The sequence below is a fragment of the Callospermophilus lateralis genome, chromosome 6 (genome assembly GCF_048772815.1).
Source record: "Callospermophilus lateralis isolate mCalLat2 chromosome 6, mCalLat2.hap1, whole genome shotgun sequence".
In the NCBI taxonomy this organism is placed as follows: Eukaryota; Metazoa; Chordata; class Mammalia; order Rodentia; family Sciuridae; genus Callospermophilus; species Callospermophilus lateralis.
The window spans coordinates 24,451,999-24,466,571 of NC_135310.1; the positions used below are offsets into that span (position 1 = coordinate 24,451,999).

General features: G+C 37.2%; 1 protein-coding gene across 5 annotated transcripts in view; it reads right to left on the reverse strand.

The window, feature by feature from the left end:
- Positions 1-7,962, reverse strand: part of Phactr2 (phosphatase and actin regulator 2) — a 139,237-nt gene extending 131,275 nt beyond the window's left edge. For all 5 annotated transcript variants that reach the window (XM_076858175.2, XM_076858176.2, XM_076858173.2 and 2 more), the window contains exon 1: positions 7,744-7,962. In XM_076858175.2, coding sequence (XP_076714290.2) covers positions 7,744-7,789 — 46 coding nt within the window. In that variant the 5' untranslated portion in view covers positions 7,790-7,962. The remainder of the gene's footprint in view (positions 1-7,743) is intronic.
- Between the last annotated feature and the right edge of the window lie 6,611 nt (positions 7,963-14,573).

A 14,573-nucleotide genomic window follows, 5' to 3' on the forward strand; every position in this document is an offset into this window, starting at 1 on the left:
GGCACCTGGATGAGAGAGTGAGTGGGAAGCCAGTTCCTGTGGACGTCCCACTTGCTAAGCCATGGGCCTGCAGGGCTGCTTCATTCTGAGGAAGTGACTTTTATTTCTCACAAAGCACAATATGGGCTAAGAGAGACCCTGATGTATGGAAATATGAGAGTGCAGAAAATAACAGTTCTCATACAGTAAACAGTGACATTGAGAGAGGCTCTTTGGGAGTAATCTGACAAAGTTTGTCAACAGAAAACACAGAAATCTTTTGACCCAGCAACTCCACTGCTAAGTTTTATGGGTGTATGTAGACCAAGATGTTTAGATAAGGATATTCATTTCACCATTGTTCATAACGGCACACACATGCAAGAAGAACCCAGAAATGATATAAAAATACAAGCATAAAATATAAACATATAGGGTTCCAAGCCAGGCTTGCCTGTAATCCCAGTTTCTCAGGAAGTTGAGGCAGGAGATTATAAGTAATAGGTCAGTCTGGGCAATTGAACAGGACCCTTGATCAAAATAAGAATTATCAAAAAGGGAGGGGATAAAACTCAGTGGTAGAGCATCCATGGGTTCAATTCCCAATACCACCAAAAATTTAATTCATTAATTAATAATATATAGGGTTCTTTTAAAGGAAATTTCTATATAATCACCTACTAAAATATTTTTTGTTTATAGGAGTAAAGGGGTCAATATGGAAATATTTTCAAGTCCTATCACATGAAAAATCCCAAAGTACAGAAGAATAAGTAGAGTATTTCTTGTTTATGTTTTAATAAAGGCACATATGTGAATTAAAATGTGTGAAATTAAAACAAAATTGTTCATGCTGGGGTGAGGGCTGAGAAATCTAGGAGGAAGTTAATTCTTATTTATTTATTTAGTTAGTTAGTTAGTTAGTTTGAGATAAGTTCTCACTAAATTGCCTCAAACTCCCCTTCCTGCCTTAGTCTCTGCCTTTCGAATAGCTGGGATTATAGGTGTGCACCACCATGACTGGCAGTAAACTCATTTGGGGGGAAGAGAGGGTATCAGGATTGAACTCAGGGACACCTGACAACTGAGCCACATCCCCAGCCCTATTATGCATCTTATTTAGAGACATGTCTCACTGAATTGCTTAGCACCTTGCAACTGCTGAGACTGGCTTTGAACTTGCGGTCTTCTTGTCTCAGCCTCCTGAGCCACTGGGATTACAGGTGTGAACCACTGCACCTGGCCAATAAACTAATTTTTATCCTAAACAGTCTTGTAATGTTTGACTTTTGACCATGTGCATATTCTTTTCATTAAAGGAAACAAATTATTTTGCTTCTATGATTTCTTTCTATGCCCGGTTTACAAGGAAATGGATAAATATTCTAGAAAAGAAATATAGGGACTTCAACAAAACCAGAAACTCCGAAACACAGACAGATACAGGTTCTACTGCAATCTAGTGTGATCCTGCACCCTGCATTCACTTGCTTCCCTTTTTCTTAGAAGTGGAGACACTGGCCTTCCAACCTAAGGGCTAAGGCAAAGTAATCAAAAAAGGGTCTGTGGCACAGGAGGATAGATAGGATTGAAAAGGGGGAAATAGTTACTAGATGCAGACACCACCTTTCTGATAATGAGGCCAGAGTAACATAATTTCTGAGGTCATAAAAAAATAAAAAGAATACATACGTCTCATTCACACATCATTGCCTTAAAGTAGTGAAGCTATCATTGAGAATACTTATAGGTTTATTCATATATTCAAGAAATACTGAGCTCAATCTTCGTGCCTTGTACTTGCCAATGAAACAAACAGAAGTTTTAGCCTTCCTTGGGCATGAAGCCAGAAGGTACTAGAACCACCCTATGCAGATACCTGTATAGCCTGTACTTAGAAATAACAGATTCAACAGTCAATAAAATAATGGCAAACCTAATCCAGCATCATTAAAAAAGTGGATTATTCACCATACCCAAATAATTTATCCCCAACTGTAAGGATGCTTTGACATCCCAACATCAATTAATGTCACATGTTATATTAATAGAATGAAGAACGAAAGCCATTAATCTTTTCAGTAGAGGCAGAAAAAAAAAGCCTTTCACAAGACTTGTGTTTGCCAATCCTTTCATGGTAAGATACCCACAAACCAGGAACAGTAGGGAACTTTTTGACAAAGAACATCTATGAAAAAAGGCACAGCTAACATTATACTTAATGGTGACAGACTATTCCACCTCCTAAATCAAGAATAAAACAAAATGTTCACTCCTGCTACTTGTATTTATTCTACAGGTTTTAGACAGGGCCATTAGACAAGAAAGAAATATCATCCAAACTGCAAAGGAAGAAGTAAAATTTTCTCTTTGTACATGAACTTGTATATAGATCTTTTATGTAGTATGATCTTATATATATAAAATCCAAAGGAATATACTAAAAAAAAACTATTTGCAGTTCAGCAGGGTTGCAAGTTATAAGATAAATGTACAAAAATCTTTTTTCCCCTTATTTCTAAACACCAGCAATGAACATTCTGAAAATGAACTAAGAATAGAATTTCAAAAATCAGCATACTACAATGTAACTAAACTGTGGAGCTAACCTAGATGCCCTTCAATATATGAATGGGTAAAGAAACTGTGAAAAAAATACACACACACACACACACACACACACACATATACAATGGAATATAACTCAGCATTAAAAGAGAATAAAATTATGGCATTTGCAGGTAAATGAATGGACTTGGAGAATAGAATGCTAAGTGAAGTAAACCAATCCCAAAAAACCAAAGGCAGAATGTTCCCTCTGATGAATGGATGCTGATCCATATTGAGGGGACGGGGCATGGGAAGAATGGAGAAACTTTTGGATTGGGCAAAGGAGAGCTGGGGAAGGCAGGGAGTATGGGGGTAGGTAAGATGGTAAAATAAGATGGACATCATTTTCCTAGGTACATGTATGATTAAACAGATGGTGGGACTCTGCATCATGTACAACCGTAGAAACAAAAAGTTGTGTACAATGTGTATATACATTTGTGTACAAAGAAACGAAATGCATTCTGATGTCATGTAAAACTAATTAGAAAAAAATTTAATTTAAAAAAAAGTTAAAAGAAAGAAAGAAAAAGAACAGAATTTCATTTGTATTAGCATCAAAAACAATAAGATACTTAGGGAGAACTTTAACAAGGGAAGGCAAGACCAATACAATGAAAAATACAAAACCATAGAAAGTAATTTTAAAAGATCTAAATAAATAGAAAGACCTCTGTGTTAATGGATTAGAAGATTTCACATTGCTAAGATGGCAGTAGTACCTAATTGAACTACAGGTTCAACACAACCTATCAAAATCCCAGTCAAATAATATTCCACAAGAGTGACAAGGTGAGTCAACAGGGAAAGAATCATCTTTATGACTAATGTTGCTGGGAAAACTGGATATCCAATACAAAGAATGAAGTGGAAACCCTGCAAAATGTGTAACCAATCTAGATGTAAGAGCTAAAACTATAGAACTCTTAGAAGAAACATAGGACTATATGTTTTCTGGCTTTGGTTAGGCAATGGTTTCTTAGATATGACATCAAAAACTAAAAACAACAACATTAAAAAAAAAAAAAAACCCTTAAAACTGTGAGCTGAAAATCATCCTATTGAGTTGAAAACACAACCAGGAAAACAGTAGAAAATATTTGCAAATCATATTTCTGATAAGAGACTCACATTCAATCCATGTTTAAAATCTGTAGTCCAATTTGAATAATATTTTATCCAGAAATGGGTTTTAAAAACTTAATAACAGAAAGTCAAATTACCCAATTAAAATTAGGCAAAGGTTCTGAATAGACATTTTCCCAAAGAAGATCTAAAAATGGCCAAAAAGCACATAAAAAGATTCTTAGTGCAATTAGCAATTAGAGAAAAGCCAATCAAAACCACAATAAGGCTAGGGACAATGGTGTAGACCCGTAATCCCAGCAACTCAGGAGTCTGAAGCAGGAGGATGGCAAGTTTGAGGTCAGCCTCAGCAACTCAGCAAGGCTCTCAGCAATTTAGCAAGACCCTGTCTCAAAATGAAATTTAAAAACCTAGGGATGTATCTCAGTGGTAAAATGCCCCTAGGTTCAATCCCCAGTACCAAAAAAAAAAAAAAAAAAAAAAAAAAAAAACCCACAAGATACAACTTGGCATTCACAAGGATAGCTAGGGCAAAAAAAAAAAAAAGCTAGACAATAACAAGTGTTGTTGGCAAGGATGTGAAGGCTTTGGAACCTTCATACACTGCTGGAGGGAATAAGAGTGCACAGCTAGTCACTTTGGAAAACTGTCTGTCAGTTCCTAAAAAGGTAATACAGAATTACCTATCATGTGACCCAGCAATTCACTCCCAGTTATATACTACAGAGAAATAAAAATAAATCTTCACCAATAATTCCTACGAGTATTATTCATAATAGCCAAGAAAGTAGAAATAACCCTGATGAACAGATAAACAAAATGTGGTCTATTCATACAGTGGAATATTATTTGGCAACAAAAATAAATGAAGGGCTGGGGATGTGGCTCAAGAGGTAGTGTACTCACCTGGTATGTGCGGGGAGCTGGGTTCGAACCTCAGCACCACATAAAAATAAAATAAAGATGTTGTGTCCACCGAAAACTAAAAAATAAATATTAAAAGAATCTCTCTCTCTCTCTCTCAAAAATAAAAAATAAAAAAAATAAATGAAGTACTGATACTACTATAACATAGGCAGCCCTGAAAACATGTCAACTTAAAGAAGCTATCCACAAAATGACATGTAATGGTTCCATTTACACAAAATGTTCCCAAATCTATGGAGACAAAAAGTAGATTAGTATTTAACTGGTGTGGAGCAGGCAAGTAAGTAGGGTGGAAATAGGGACCCATGTGTCACAACACTGTGAATATACTAAAAAAACAATGTTTTGTATGCCAGTAGGTGGACTTTAGGGTATGTGAGTTACATGTCAATAAAGTTGTCTTTTTAGAAGACAACTTTTAAAAGATATTTTTAGATGTATAGACCTTTATTTTTATTCATTTAGTTATATATGTGGTGCTGAGAATCAAACCCAGTGCCTCACATATGCTAGGCAAGCGCTCTACCACTGAGCCACAGCTTCATCCCCTAGAAGACAACTTTTTAAAAGAAATGTGGTCTGACCACTTATTTTCAGAAATAACTTGAGTTTTCATAGAAACCAGAAAAACAGGCACAGCCCTAAAGGGAAAAGATGAAAAGAGCCTGAAATCAAAAGAGGAGAAACAAGCTAAACTATGGTTACAATGAAGATAAGATTTTTTTTTTTTTTTTTTTTTTTTTTTTTACAAAGGCTCAAATGGAGGGAAAAGAGGAACTGTTGGACGCTGTGTTATCGATGTCCCAGACTCAAGCAGGTTGTCCTCCCCAAGCATCCTTACACTGTAATCCCTAGCAGTTGCTCCAGACTTAACCTAGAGCAGGGCTGCCATCAAACAGGACAAGGACCTTCACAGCATTTGTAATCCCAATTAAACAGCTAACAAAGAGCGAACAGAATACTTGGAAGAGCAGAGGACTTGACATTCCCAGATTCAGAGAACACAGACATCAATAGAAAACTGACCAAATGTTATTTCGCTTTTGGTTTTGTTTAGGACCTGATGACAAAACTTCAGATCTCATAAACTTAGAGATCCAAAGTGAATACCATGAGAAAATTGTTCTACTTCTGAAATATGGCAACTTAAGTTATAACCACTGTCATTCCTCCAATGGACAAACCAAAAGCAAAAGTCTTCTATTCAGATATCTGGACTGGTCCTTTCAATCTACACAAACTTTTAATCCACAAAGCCAAGAACCCACTTGTATAGCACCATTCTATGGCTATTTTTCTGAAATACCTTTTATCATTAAGCATAATTTTTTTTTTGAAATCACTTTTTATTAAAATAGATTTGGGGGCTGAAGTTGTGGCTCAGTGGTATGCGTGAGGCCCTGGGTTTGATCCTCAGCACTGCATATAAATAAATAAATAAATGATCCATTTACAACTAAAAAATATTTTAAAAAATAGATTTTGCAATCTGTCCCTATGGTTAGTCATTTTATTAGAAGTCACAGCACTCTGGGTGTTTTTTGTTTGTTTTTTGTTATTGTTATTGTTGTTTGTTTTCTGCTATGCTTGGTAAGAGGTAGGATGATTACATTTTAGGATTCTGCTTGGTTTTTGCACTTCTTTTATGTCATATTCCTTGATTTTTGTAAATGCAAAATCTTTTTCTTTTCCATTAACCACTCCAAAAATGTTTTGTGACAAAAGAACTAAATTTAGGACACTACTTCCTGCCTACCTGTTGTACTGGAGTGATGACTTAATTCTATCTTTTTTAGTGTAGAAACTTAAAAATATAACTCTTACTTGAAATGAAAGATATCACACTGCTTTAAAATGAGACAAAGAAAAAAACTATTATTTGCACCCAACACTTTTCTAAATTTAAGATCCTAATCAATACCCCCCACCCCCAAGTCCCTCAAAAGCCATCAACGTGAGGTCTTTGTGATGTTTGCAGCACTGTAGCCATGTCATGGTCTGTCTGTAAGGGAAGGTGCAGTCCTTTCTGGATTGATTTCTCTCCCTTACAGAGGGTCATTCTTTGGGGCATTAACAGAAGCCTCAGTGAAGCTTAGGATATTTCAGGGACTGAAGCTGTGTAACATAAACAAACCCATTGGGGGTGAGGGGTGGGGGTGGGATGAGAGAATGCTATCTAGTTAGACATCCTGGAGCAGATTAATAAACCTTCCTCTGTGCCTTGTCATTTCCTTTCAGCAAGATCCTGTTGATGTTTGCACAATTTAAAAAGTGTATCACATATCTCAATGAACAACGTAGATGGTTCCTTTGAGGTTACTGGGTTTTTTAATTGTTGATGGGAAAATATCAAAACAATAACTTTCAAATTTATTTCATTATCCAATCACGTGGCACATCACCGAATAGTGTTTATCTCTATACAGCTGGGGAAATACCAGAAGTACCTTCCTTCCTTTTTTTTTTTTTTTTTAAGAAGATGGAAAAAAGAAACTGTTAAAACAGGGCATTGTAACTCAGAAACGTCACACACATTTCCATAAAACGAACAAGAACTATGTTCATGAGATGTTTCCCTAAACTTTATAGTTTGTGTCTAACATAAACAAAACAAGTATGAGTTGAAACAATTACGGGTTTCTTCTGGTAGTTAGTTATTAAGTATTCAGCGTCCTGCCAGGATAGGAGAAGGCCATCGGCACTTCTCCGAAAAACAAACCATAAATCAGTTGACAAGCTTGAAAGAATTCAGTTCTAGTCTGTTAAGAAGCCAAGGGTAAATACAGAAAAACCTGTTGGCATGTTTTTCTTGCTCTCTAAGTTTCGCGTTTTTAAAACACAGTAATACGCAAATGGCGTTTCTCGTAAGTTTCTGGCTCCAAAGAAATCTGGACAAAAACCAAAGCCAAGGCATGTCGCGCAGAAGTGAGGCCTGTGCCTTTAAGGTAAAATCGGCCAGATCCCAAAAGACACTCCACTTTTCACGACAAAGAGTTGGGCGAGTGCTACCTCTGGGGTTTCTCCGAGGGACTTGGCGGGTCCGAGAGGAACCCGAGGAGTCCGCTAGCCCCGGCCTGTCCCGGGGGCCCCGCTAGCCCCGCGCCCGCGCTGCGGGAGCGCATCGCGCGCGCCGGGACTCACCGCTGCCGGGCTGCGGGGACAGCGTGGAGACCGAGGTCTGGCCCATGGCCAGGGTCGCAGGGCCAGGTCCAGGGATCACGCGGTTCTTTCGGTCCTTCGATCATGGGTCCTCTCCCAGACAGCTTCCCAAGCGTCCATTTCCCCTCCCGAGCCGAGCAGCCCGCCCGGTCCCGCACCTTCTCCCGAGCGCGGGTCCCCAGCCCGGCCGGCCGTAGCCGGCGCGGCGGATCCAGCCCAGCGGATGCCTGTCATTCCTCTATGCAGATTAGCTGGGGTCAGGGGTCACAGGGAGAAAGGAGGGGGCCAGGGCGATAGGGAGGGGAGGAGGGGCAGTGGGGTTGGGGGGACAAGCTGCAGAAAGGGCCTGGGGGAGGCCCGGGCAGGGCCGGTGGCACCCAGGGGGCTGGGAGACCCGCACCCCCTCAGGGTAGTAGAGAACCAGATTATCAGAATATTCCCCTTTAATTTAAAAGGTTCAATGTCAAATGATCCTTAAGGGCTGAAGGAAAAGGAATTAAAGTACTTAGTCACGGTACTTAATTTAAGAAAATTTCTCTCTTTAAAGTTAGTTCCTTCCTGATACTCCCAAGTACTGCAGCGCTGTTGAATGCGCGAGATGTGGGGTTTGCTCCTTTTAATAATCATCTTCCTTTTAACAAATACGATTAAAAGAAAAACCAATCTTAATGGCCTCAGGTTGGACTACAAATCTAAATGAGGGTATCAAGTGTGAAGTCAACTAAGCATGATGCACTTCGCGCTGGACCACAGAAACTCCTGGGGTGTTCATTTCCTGTCTCTCCAAGAATCACCACAAAACCAGGTGTTTAAAATGTACAGAAGGTGAAAAAACAATAACAATCAATATTCTAAAAGATACTATCCCCTGAAAGCTGAATTAAACCCTACTATAATATCCTCTTAAATCTCAATTTTCTTAAAACTATAAATACAAATAAATACTCAGTCTTGACAACTGATGATTAGTAATATTGAGTCATTTGGATTAATATATGTATTGTGCATTAGATGGAACAGTGGTCCCATCAATGTGTTCATTTTATGAAAATTCACTGAGCTGTGTACTGGTATGAGCATCTTTCTAAATGCATACACTTCATTAAGAAGTGAAAAACAAAAGTGCAATATAGTGGGTCGCTGACATCAGCTTTCATTTCGTGGTTTATCCTAGTCAACTCTGAAATTATGAAAAAAGGAGTTATCATATGTGTCTTACAAGATAATCTGAGTTTTAATACTTTAAACATAATCATTTTCCTAACATTTGTATTAAGATTAGGCAGGGCCTTTTTTTATTTTCGAAAAATGCTTGTTTCATTATTATTAAGTAAATTGCTGTATTTTTTCACACCCAAATAGCAGAAACTTTGGTTTATGGAAGAGCCTTTTCTTAAAATAGTGTGATCAATTGTCTGCTTCTCTTTGCCTCATTCACTCTGAAGAAACCCTGATTTGGGGGAGGGGGCTGGGATCAAATCCTTGGAGCATGCTAGGGAAACACTACCACTGAGCTACAATCCCTAGATTAAGAAATCATGATATTTCCAATGAAACAGGACTTAATTAGAATGTGAGTTCTAATTAGGACAATCAAATTAATTCTGAATTTCCTTGCAAAATACGAAAACTTTGGGTTTTAGGAAGACAGTCCACCTGGGGAATCCAGTAGTGAAAGTAAGCAATTATATTTGCTTTTTCTTCCATGTCTTTGCTTTAAGTTGCCTTAAGGAACAAACAAAATAGTTAAATCTAAGTCAGAGGAGGGAATATCTTACTACTCCTCCTATTGACAGAGCTTAACTGATAAAAAGGTCAGTAATTCGAGAAAACAGACCTTAAAACTTATACATTAAAAAAATAGATATAATAATCTTAAGAAATTGATAAAAGTTAAACATTGAGGTACAATATTATTTTTTGCTATCACTACTTCTTTTCCTTGAAAAACAATGGTGTACTTTTTTTCCCTTTCTTCTACAGATTCTTATTATAAACATCAAGGGTGCTCTTCAGTTCTAGTTTTTCAGGATTTGCTTAATACATCCATATTTACCTTATACAAGACCTTTCATGATTTCCTAGTCAATAGAATCTTTAGCCTCATCTGGGAGTCTTATAATCCCTGATCAGGTTACATAATTTTCTCTGAAATTCTTCCAGTTCCATTACATTATCCTTGAAGCATGTCAACCCAAATGGCAGGAACTATTCACTAAATTTTCTTTTTTAAAAAAATATTTATTTCTTGGTGTAGATGGACACAACACAATACCTTTATTTTTATGTGGTGCTGAGGATCAAATCCAGGTCCTGCCTGTGCTAGGTGAGCGCTCTACAGCTGAGCCACAATCCCAGCCCACTAAGTTTTCTTTATAAGGGTGGGATGGTTATTCTGTTTTCACACTGATAGGGCTTGGTGTTTAAATGGCTCTTAAAAAAAAATCATAGCTAACAAGTTATGCTAAGGAGGATAGAAAAGTCTATAAAGAAGTCCCCAAATTCCATTTGAGGTCATAACATAAATTTAGGTGTTATCATTTAACAAGGGTATTTTAATGTAATTCCTCCCCAAGTTGTCTTACTCTTGGCTTAATAGAACTCGTGCAGCTTTACAAATAGGACTGGGTGTTACTCTCATGGGTTTATAGTTGAACACTGGAAACACTTAATGTCATCTGAAAAATATGGTCATTTCTCTGTATACCTCTTTCTAGGGAATTTGTAAAAGTACTCAGCAATATTAGTGCCAATACTAACTCTGAGGAAGCCATCTATTTATAATTCTTCAGCATTTATCCCATTGGTCTCACTCTTTGTTCTGTATTGCTAACCCAATCTTTTATCCCATGGTATCCTAGTAAATGCTTAACAGCTGGTTTAGGCTAGAGGTGGGAGACAGAGGACAGCACAAGATCAATTTGTGATTTCTAATGTTTGCTGATCTTCATGATGTAAATACTCCAACAATGGTCAATTCTACCAACAACCAAACAGCTAGCAGAACTGAAGTCATGGGCTTGCAGATGTCTTTGAAATGAAACAGTGTGGCCCACAAACCTGGATGAGTCATCTTCAATGCACCATGACTTCTATCTGGTATGATACACTGCTGTTAAATCACACCATGACTGAATTTGAGGAATAGTTTCTATTAAGTTTCCCTAAAATATATAGAATAATGGCATTTACTTATTTTTCCACTGAACACCCATCTAAACATTTTCAACTATTGAAAGAATTATGATTTATTCATTTACTTCTAGAAAAAAATCAAAATTGAGGGGATTACTTGGAATTTCCCCTTCTGGGTACTTACAAGGTTTTCAAGTATTTTACCCTCCAATACAGATTTCACTGTCTTGTCTGATGCAGAAGTGTTTAAGCTCATCCATCTGGAGTACCCAGAGTGACACGTACACTTGTCCTGGACAAAAGTCACTATATTTGTTAGATAAAAGTTAAAGCAGACATAAACCTAAACTTTACCAATGGCGATTTTGTGGAAAAGTCCTTTCTTACTAGGGCAAGGTTCAAATTACAAGCATACAATTTGGTGGCTCAAGAAGACGGCTGACAATGAGTACAGCCACTACTGCAAATCCTGTAACTTCAGTCACCACTAGACTTTTCCAAGTAGCCAAATCTAAGCTTGGAGTCGGAGGCAGGAAGCACGAACCTTCCTCCCCCAAGAGCACACAGCCATGAGCACTGGTTCTGGGTCTTCACATTATCCAGAGGCACTTTTTTCTTTTAGGACCCACTGTTTTGGGGGTGGAAGCTCATGATGGGAAGTAAGGACTAGCGTTCCAGCAGATGAGATGGGTATCAGGACAGTAGTGGCCTTGGAAGCTAAGATGGCTGATTGTGGCCACATATGAGGACATGATAATGACATTAACTGACACCCTTAGATTCGTATTTGGCCTTGAGGATAGAGCTAGTGATGTTTCCTTGGCTAATGAGAACTATAGCAAGAACCCTTTCCCAGTGGACGGGAAATGGGAAATAAACTCAAACACAGAAATTTTCCAAATAAGGATTTTCTCTCTCTCTCTCTCTTTTTTTTTTTTTTTTCAGGGTTCCACTCTGTTGCTCTGGCTGGCCTTGAACTACTGGGCTTAAGTGATCCTCCTGCCTCAGCTTGCTGAGGAGCTGGAACTATAGATGCATACCACTGAGCCTGGTTCTCCAAAGAGAATTTTCAAAAATTTATCTTTTTTTTTTTCTACATATACCGGTCAGAAAAATACAAAGGAAACTCATAGATTATCTAAAACTATCATATAGCTAATTATTTTCTTTTCACCTACCATTATCAGATTTACTAAAAAGCAGGAATCTGTCTTTTCTCTCTTCCTTTCATAGAATTGCTAGAAGGTAATTTTTTTCCTAAGTGATAAGAATTTCTTAAAACAAGAGTTTCTAATACTTAGTAAAAGAATACATACATATTATACAAAAATCTCAAACTAAAAACTGATATGCAAAAAAAATTTTAAGTATTCAGGTAGGCTCCCTCCAACCCTTTTTTTTTTTTTTTTTTTGTACTAGAATTTCTTCCAATGTTTTTTAAACTTTGCATTTCTTCAAACTTGGGTACATTTTTATAAGGGGCAGACTACTTAGGAAAACATGACCATCTAAAAGTAAATAGAACTTTTACTGAATATTATGCTTTCAGTTGACTTTCTGGGTTGTAACTAGTGTTTACTTTTAAAAATGTAATCTACTGCAGTTGCAAACTAACTACTTACCATACCTTTTATTTTGACAATTCTGAAAGACAGTAGTTTTAACATGACATTAACCAATTTTTTAAAAAAGATCTTTTTTAAAGCAAAGCATCGCAACTAGTTATATTAAGCATCAGCAGAAGTCCACATTCCATAAATATTGGGCAGAACAGGAAACCAACCTGTAAGACAAGCTTTTCTTTCCTATTGTTCTCATATTTTTATGTGATTTATTTCCCGAGAGTTTCCATTCTTCTGCTTGCTCAAGCTAACAGGATTAACAAAATACCTTACTTCTGCCCCTCCCTGAGTCAGTCTCTGCAGAGGGCGTGGTGAGGCTCACGTGTGCTTACTTAGTGACCAAGCTGACAGCTGGAAGATTTACTCTGGAAAATAAAGACCTCAAGGCACAGTGTTGGAATTTCCTTTCCCAAAAACTTTCCCTCCAACCTAGAAGGAAAAATGTCTGTAAGTTGTTGCTCTTCCTTAAAGCAAAACAAATTACCATCCATAGTATTTGAAAACTCAACTGCCATACAATTGATAATCTTTAATCTACAAACCAAAATATACAGAGAACAGTCCTTAAAGGCATCTTTAACAATTACTGCCTGATTTACACAAAATAATTGCTTAAAGTCAAATGTCAATTGTGTTTTGGTAACTGTCACAACCATCCATTTGTCAATAAAAGAATAAGTAAGCATTCATTTTATCTTAGTGAGAGCAACTTAGAGTATGGACCAAAAAAACCCTCATCTGTGGATATATGTATGATTTTGGTAACAGTACGTTGATTCCATAGCAAGAAGATGTCAAGTTCCTTTGTGATTGTATATATCAGTTCCTGTATGTATTGCTCCATTAAATAATCATCCATTCAACTGGAATTGGATGCAGCATCTCTAGGCCTGGACATGAGGATAAATGAGACATGACAGAGAGACCTTTCCCTGGTGGAGTCTGGCTGATGGAAAATAATATTGTAGCTTACTAGTAAAGGACTAACAGAGTATAATGATAGAAGTTCATTCCTCCCATGTTAAGGATGCACAATGAATTGGTATAGAGAAGACTTTGAATTTGGCTCATCACTAAATCCATATCTTCGCACAGAGAAATGGTGATTTATTCTGAAGACACTCCACGACTGTGGACTGCTTCCCAAATGAAGTATATAGTCTGTATTAATTATATGTATTCGACTATATTTATTTGATGATGTGCTGCAGCTAAACTTATCCTTGAACTCTAAAAGTATCCATTTCAAGTAAAGAGTTCTATGAGTTTTTAAAACATCACCATCAAGTTTCAGAAAACTTTGAGAACCCTAGAGCATACTTTCATGCCTTCTTCAGGTGGTCCCTGCCCCACCCTGACCCTGATCCTATCCTCAGCAACCAGCATTAACCTACTTTCCATCTCTATAGTTTTGACTTTTCTAAAGTTTCATATACGAAGAATAGCATATGTTGTTTCTAAATGGCTTCTCTCACTTAGTATTTTTGATATTCACCAATGTTGTTCTGCATATCCATATTCTATTCCTTTTTGTCCTAAGTAGTCTTCCATTATATGGCTCTATCAAAGTTGCTTATCCAATTTCCCATTAATGATCATTTAGGTTATAACTGTATCTCAATGTATTCCAATTCTATGAAAATACATTGGATCTATATTGTATTATGTGTAGGATAGTTCTATATTAGCAAAATTGATTTATTGGTTTGTCATTCATTTAACAAATCTTTATTACTTATCTCTTTTGTTCTAGTCTCTGTTCTAGGTGTTTGGTATATAGAATTACACAAAAAGCAATATACCCACACTTCTAGAACTTACAGTCTAATGAAAGAACAACAACAACAACAAAAATAAGTGGCAAACATAAGTCGGTAAATTTATAGAAATTTAGAACACAAAAGTGTTAAGAAGTAGAGAAGGATCTAAGAGAGATTAGATTGGCATGTGGTGGTGACAATAGTTTTTTTCTGAGAAGAGGTGGTGATAGAGTTAACCATTGATTAGCTGGGGGAAGAGCACTCTAAGCAGAAAGGCAGTTCGAGTAAGGAGAGG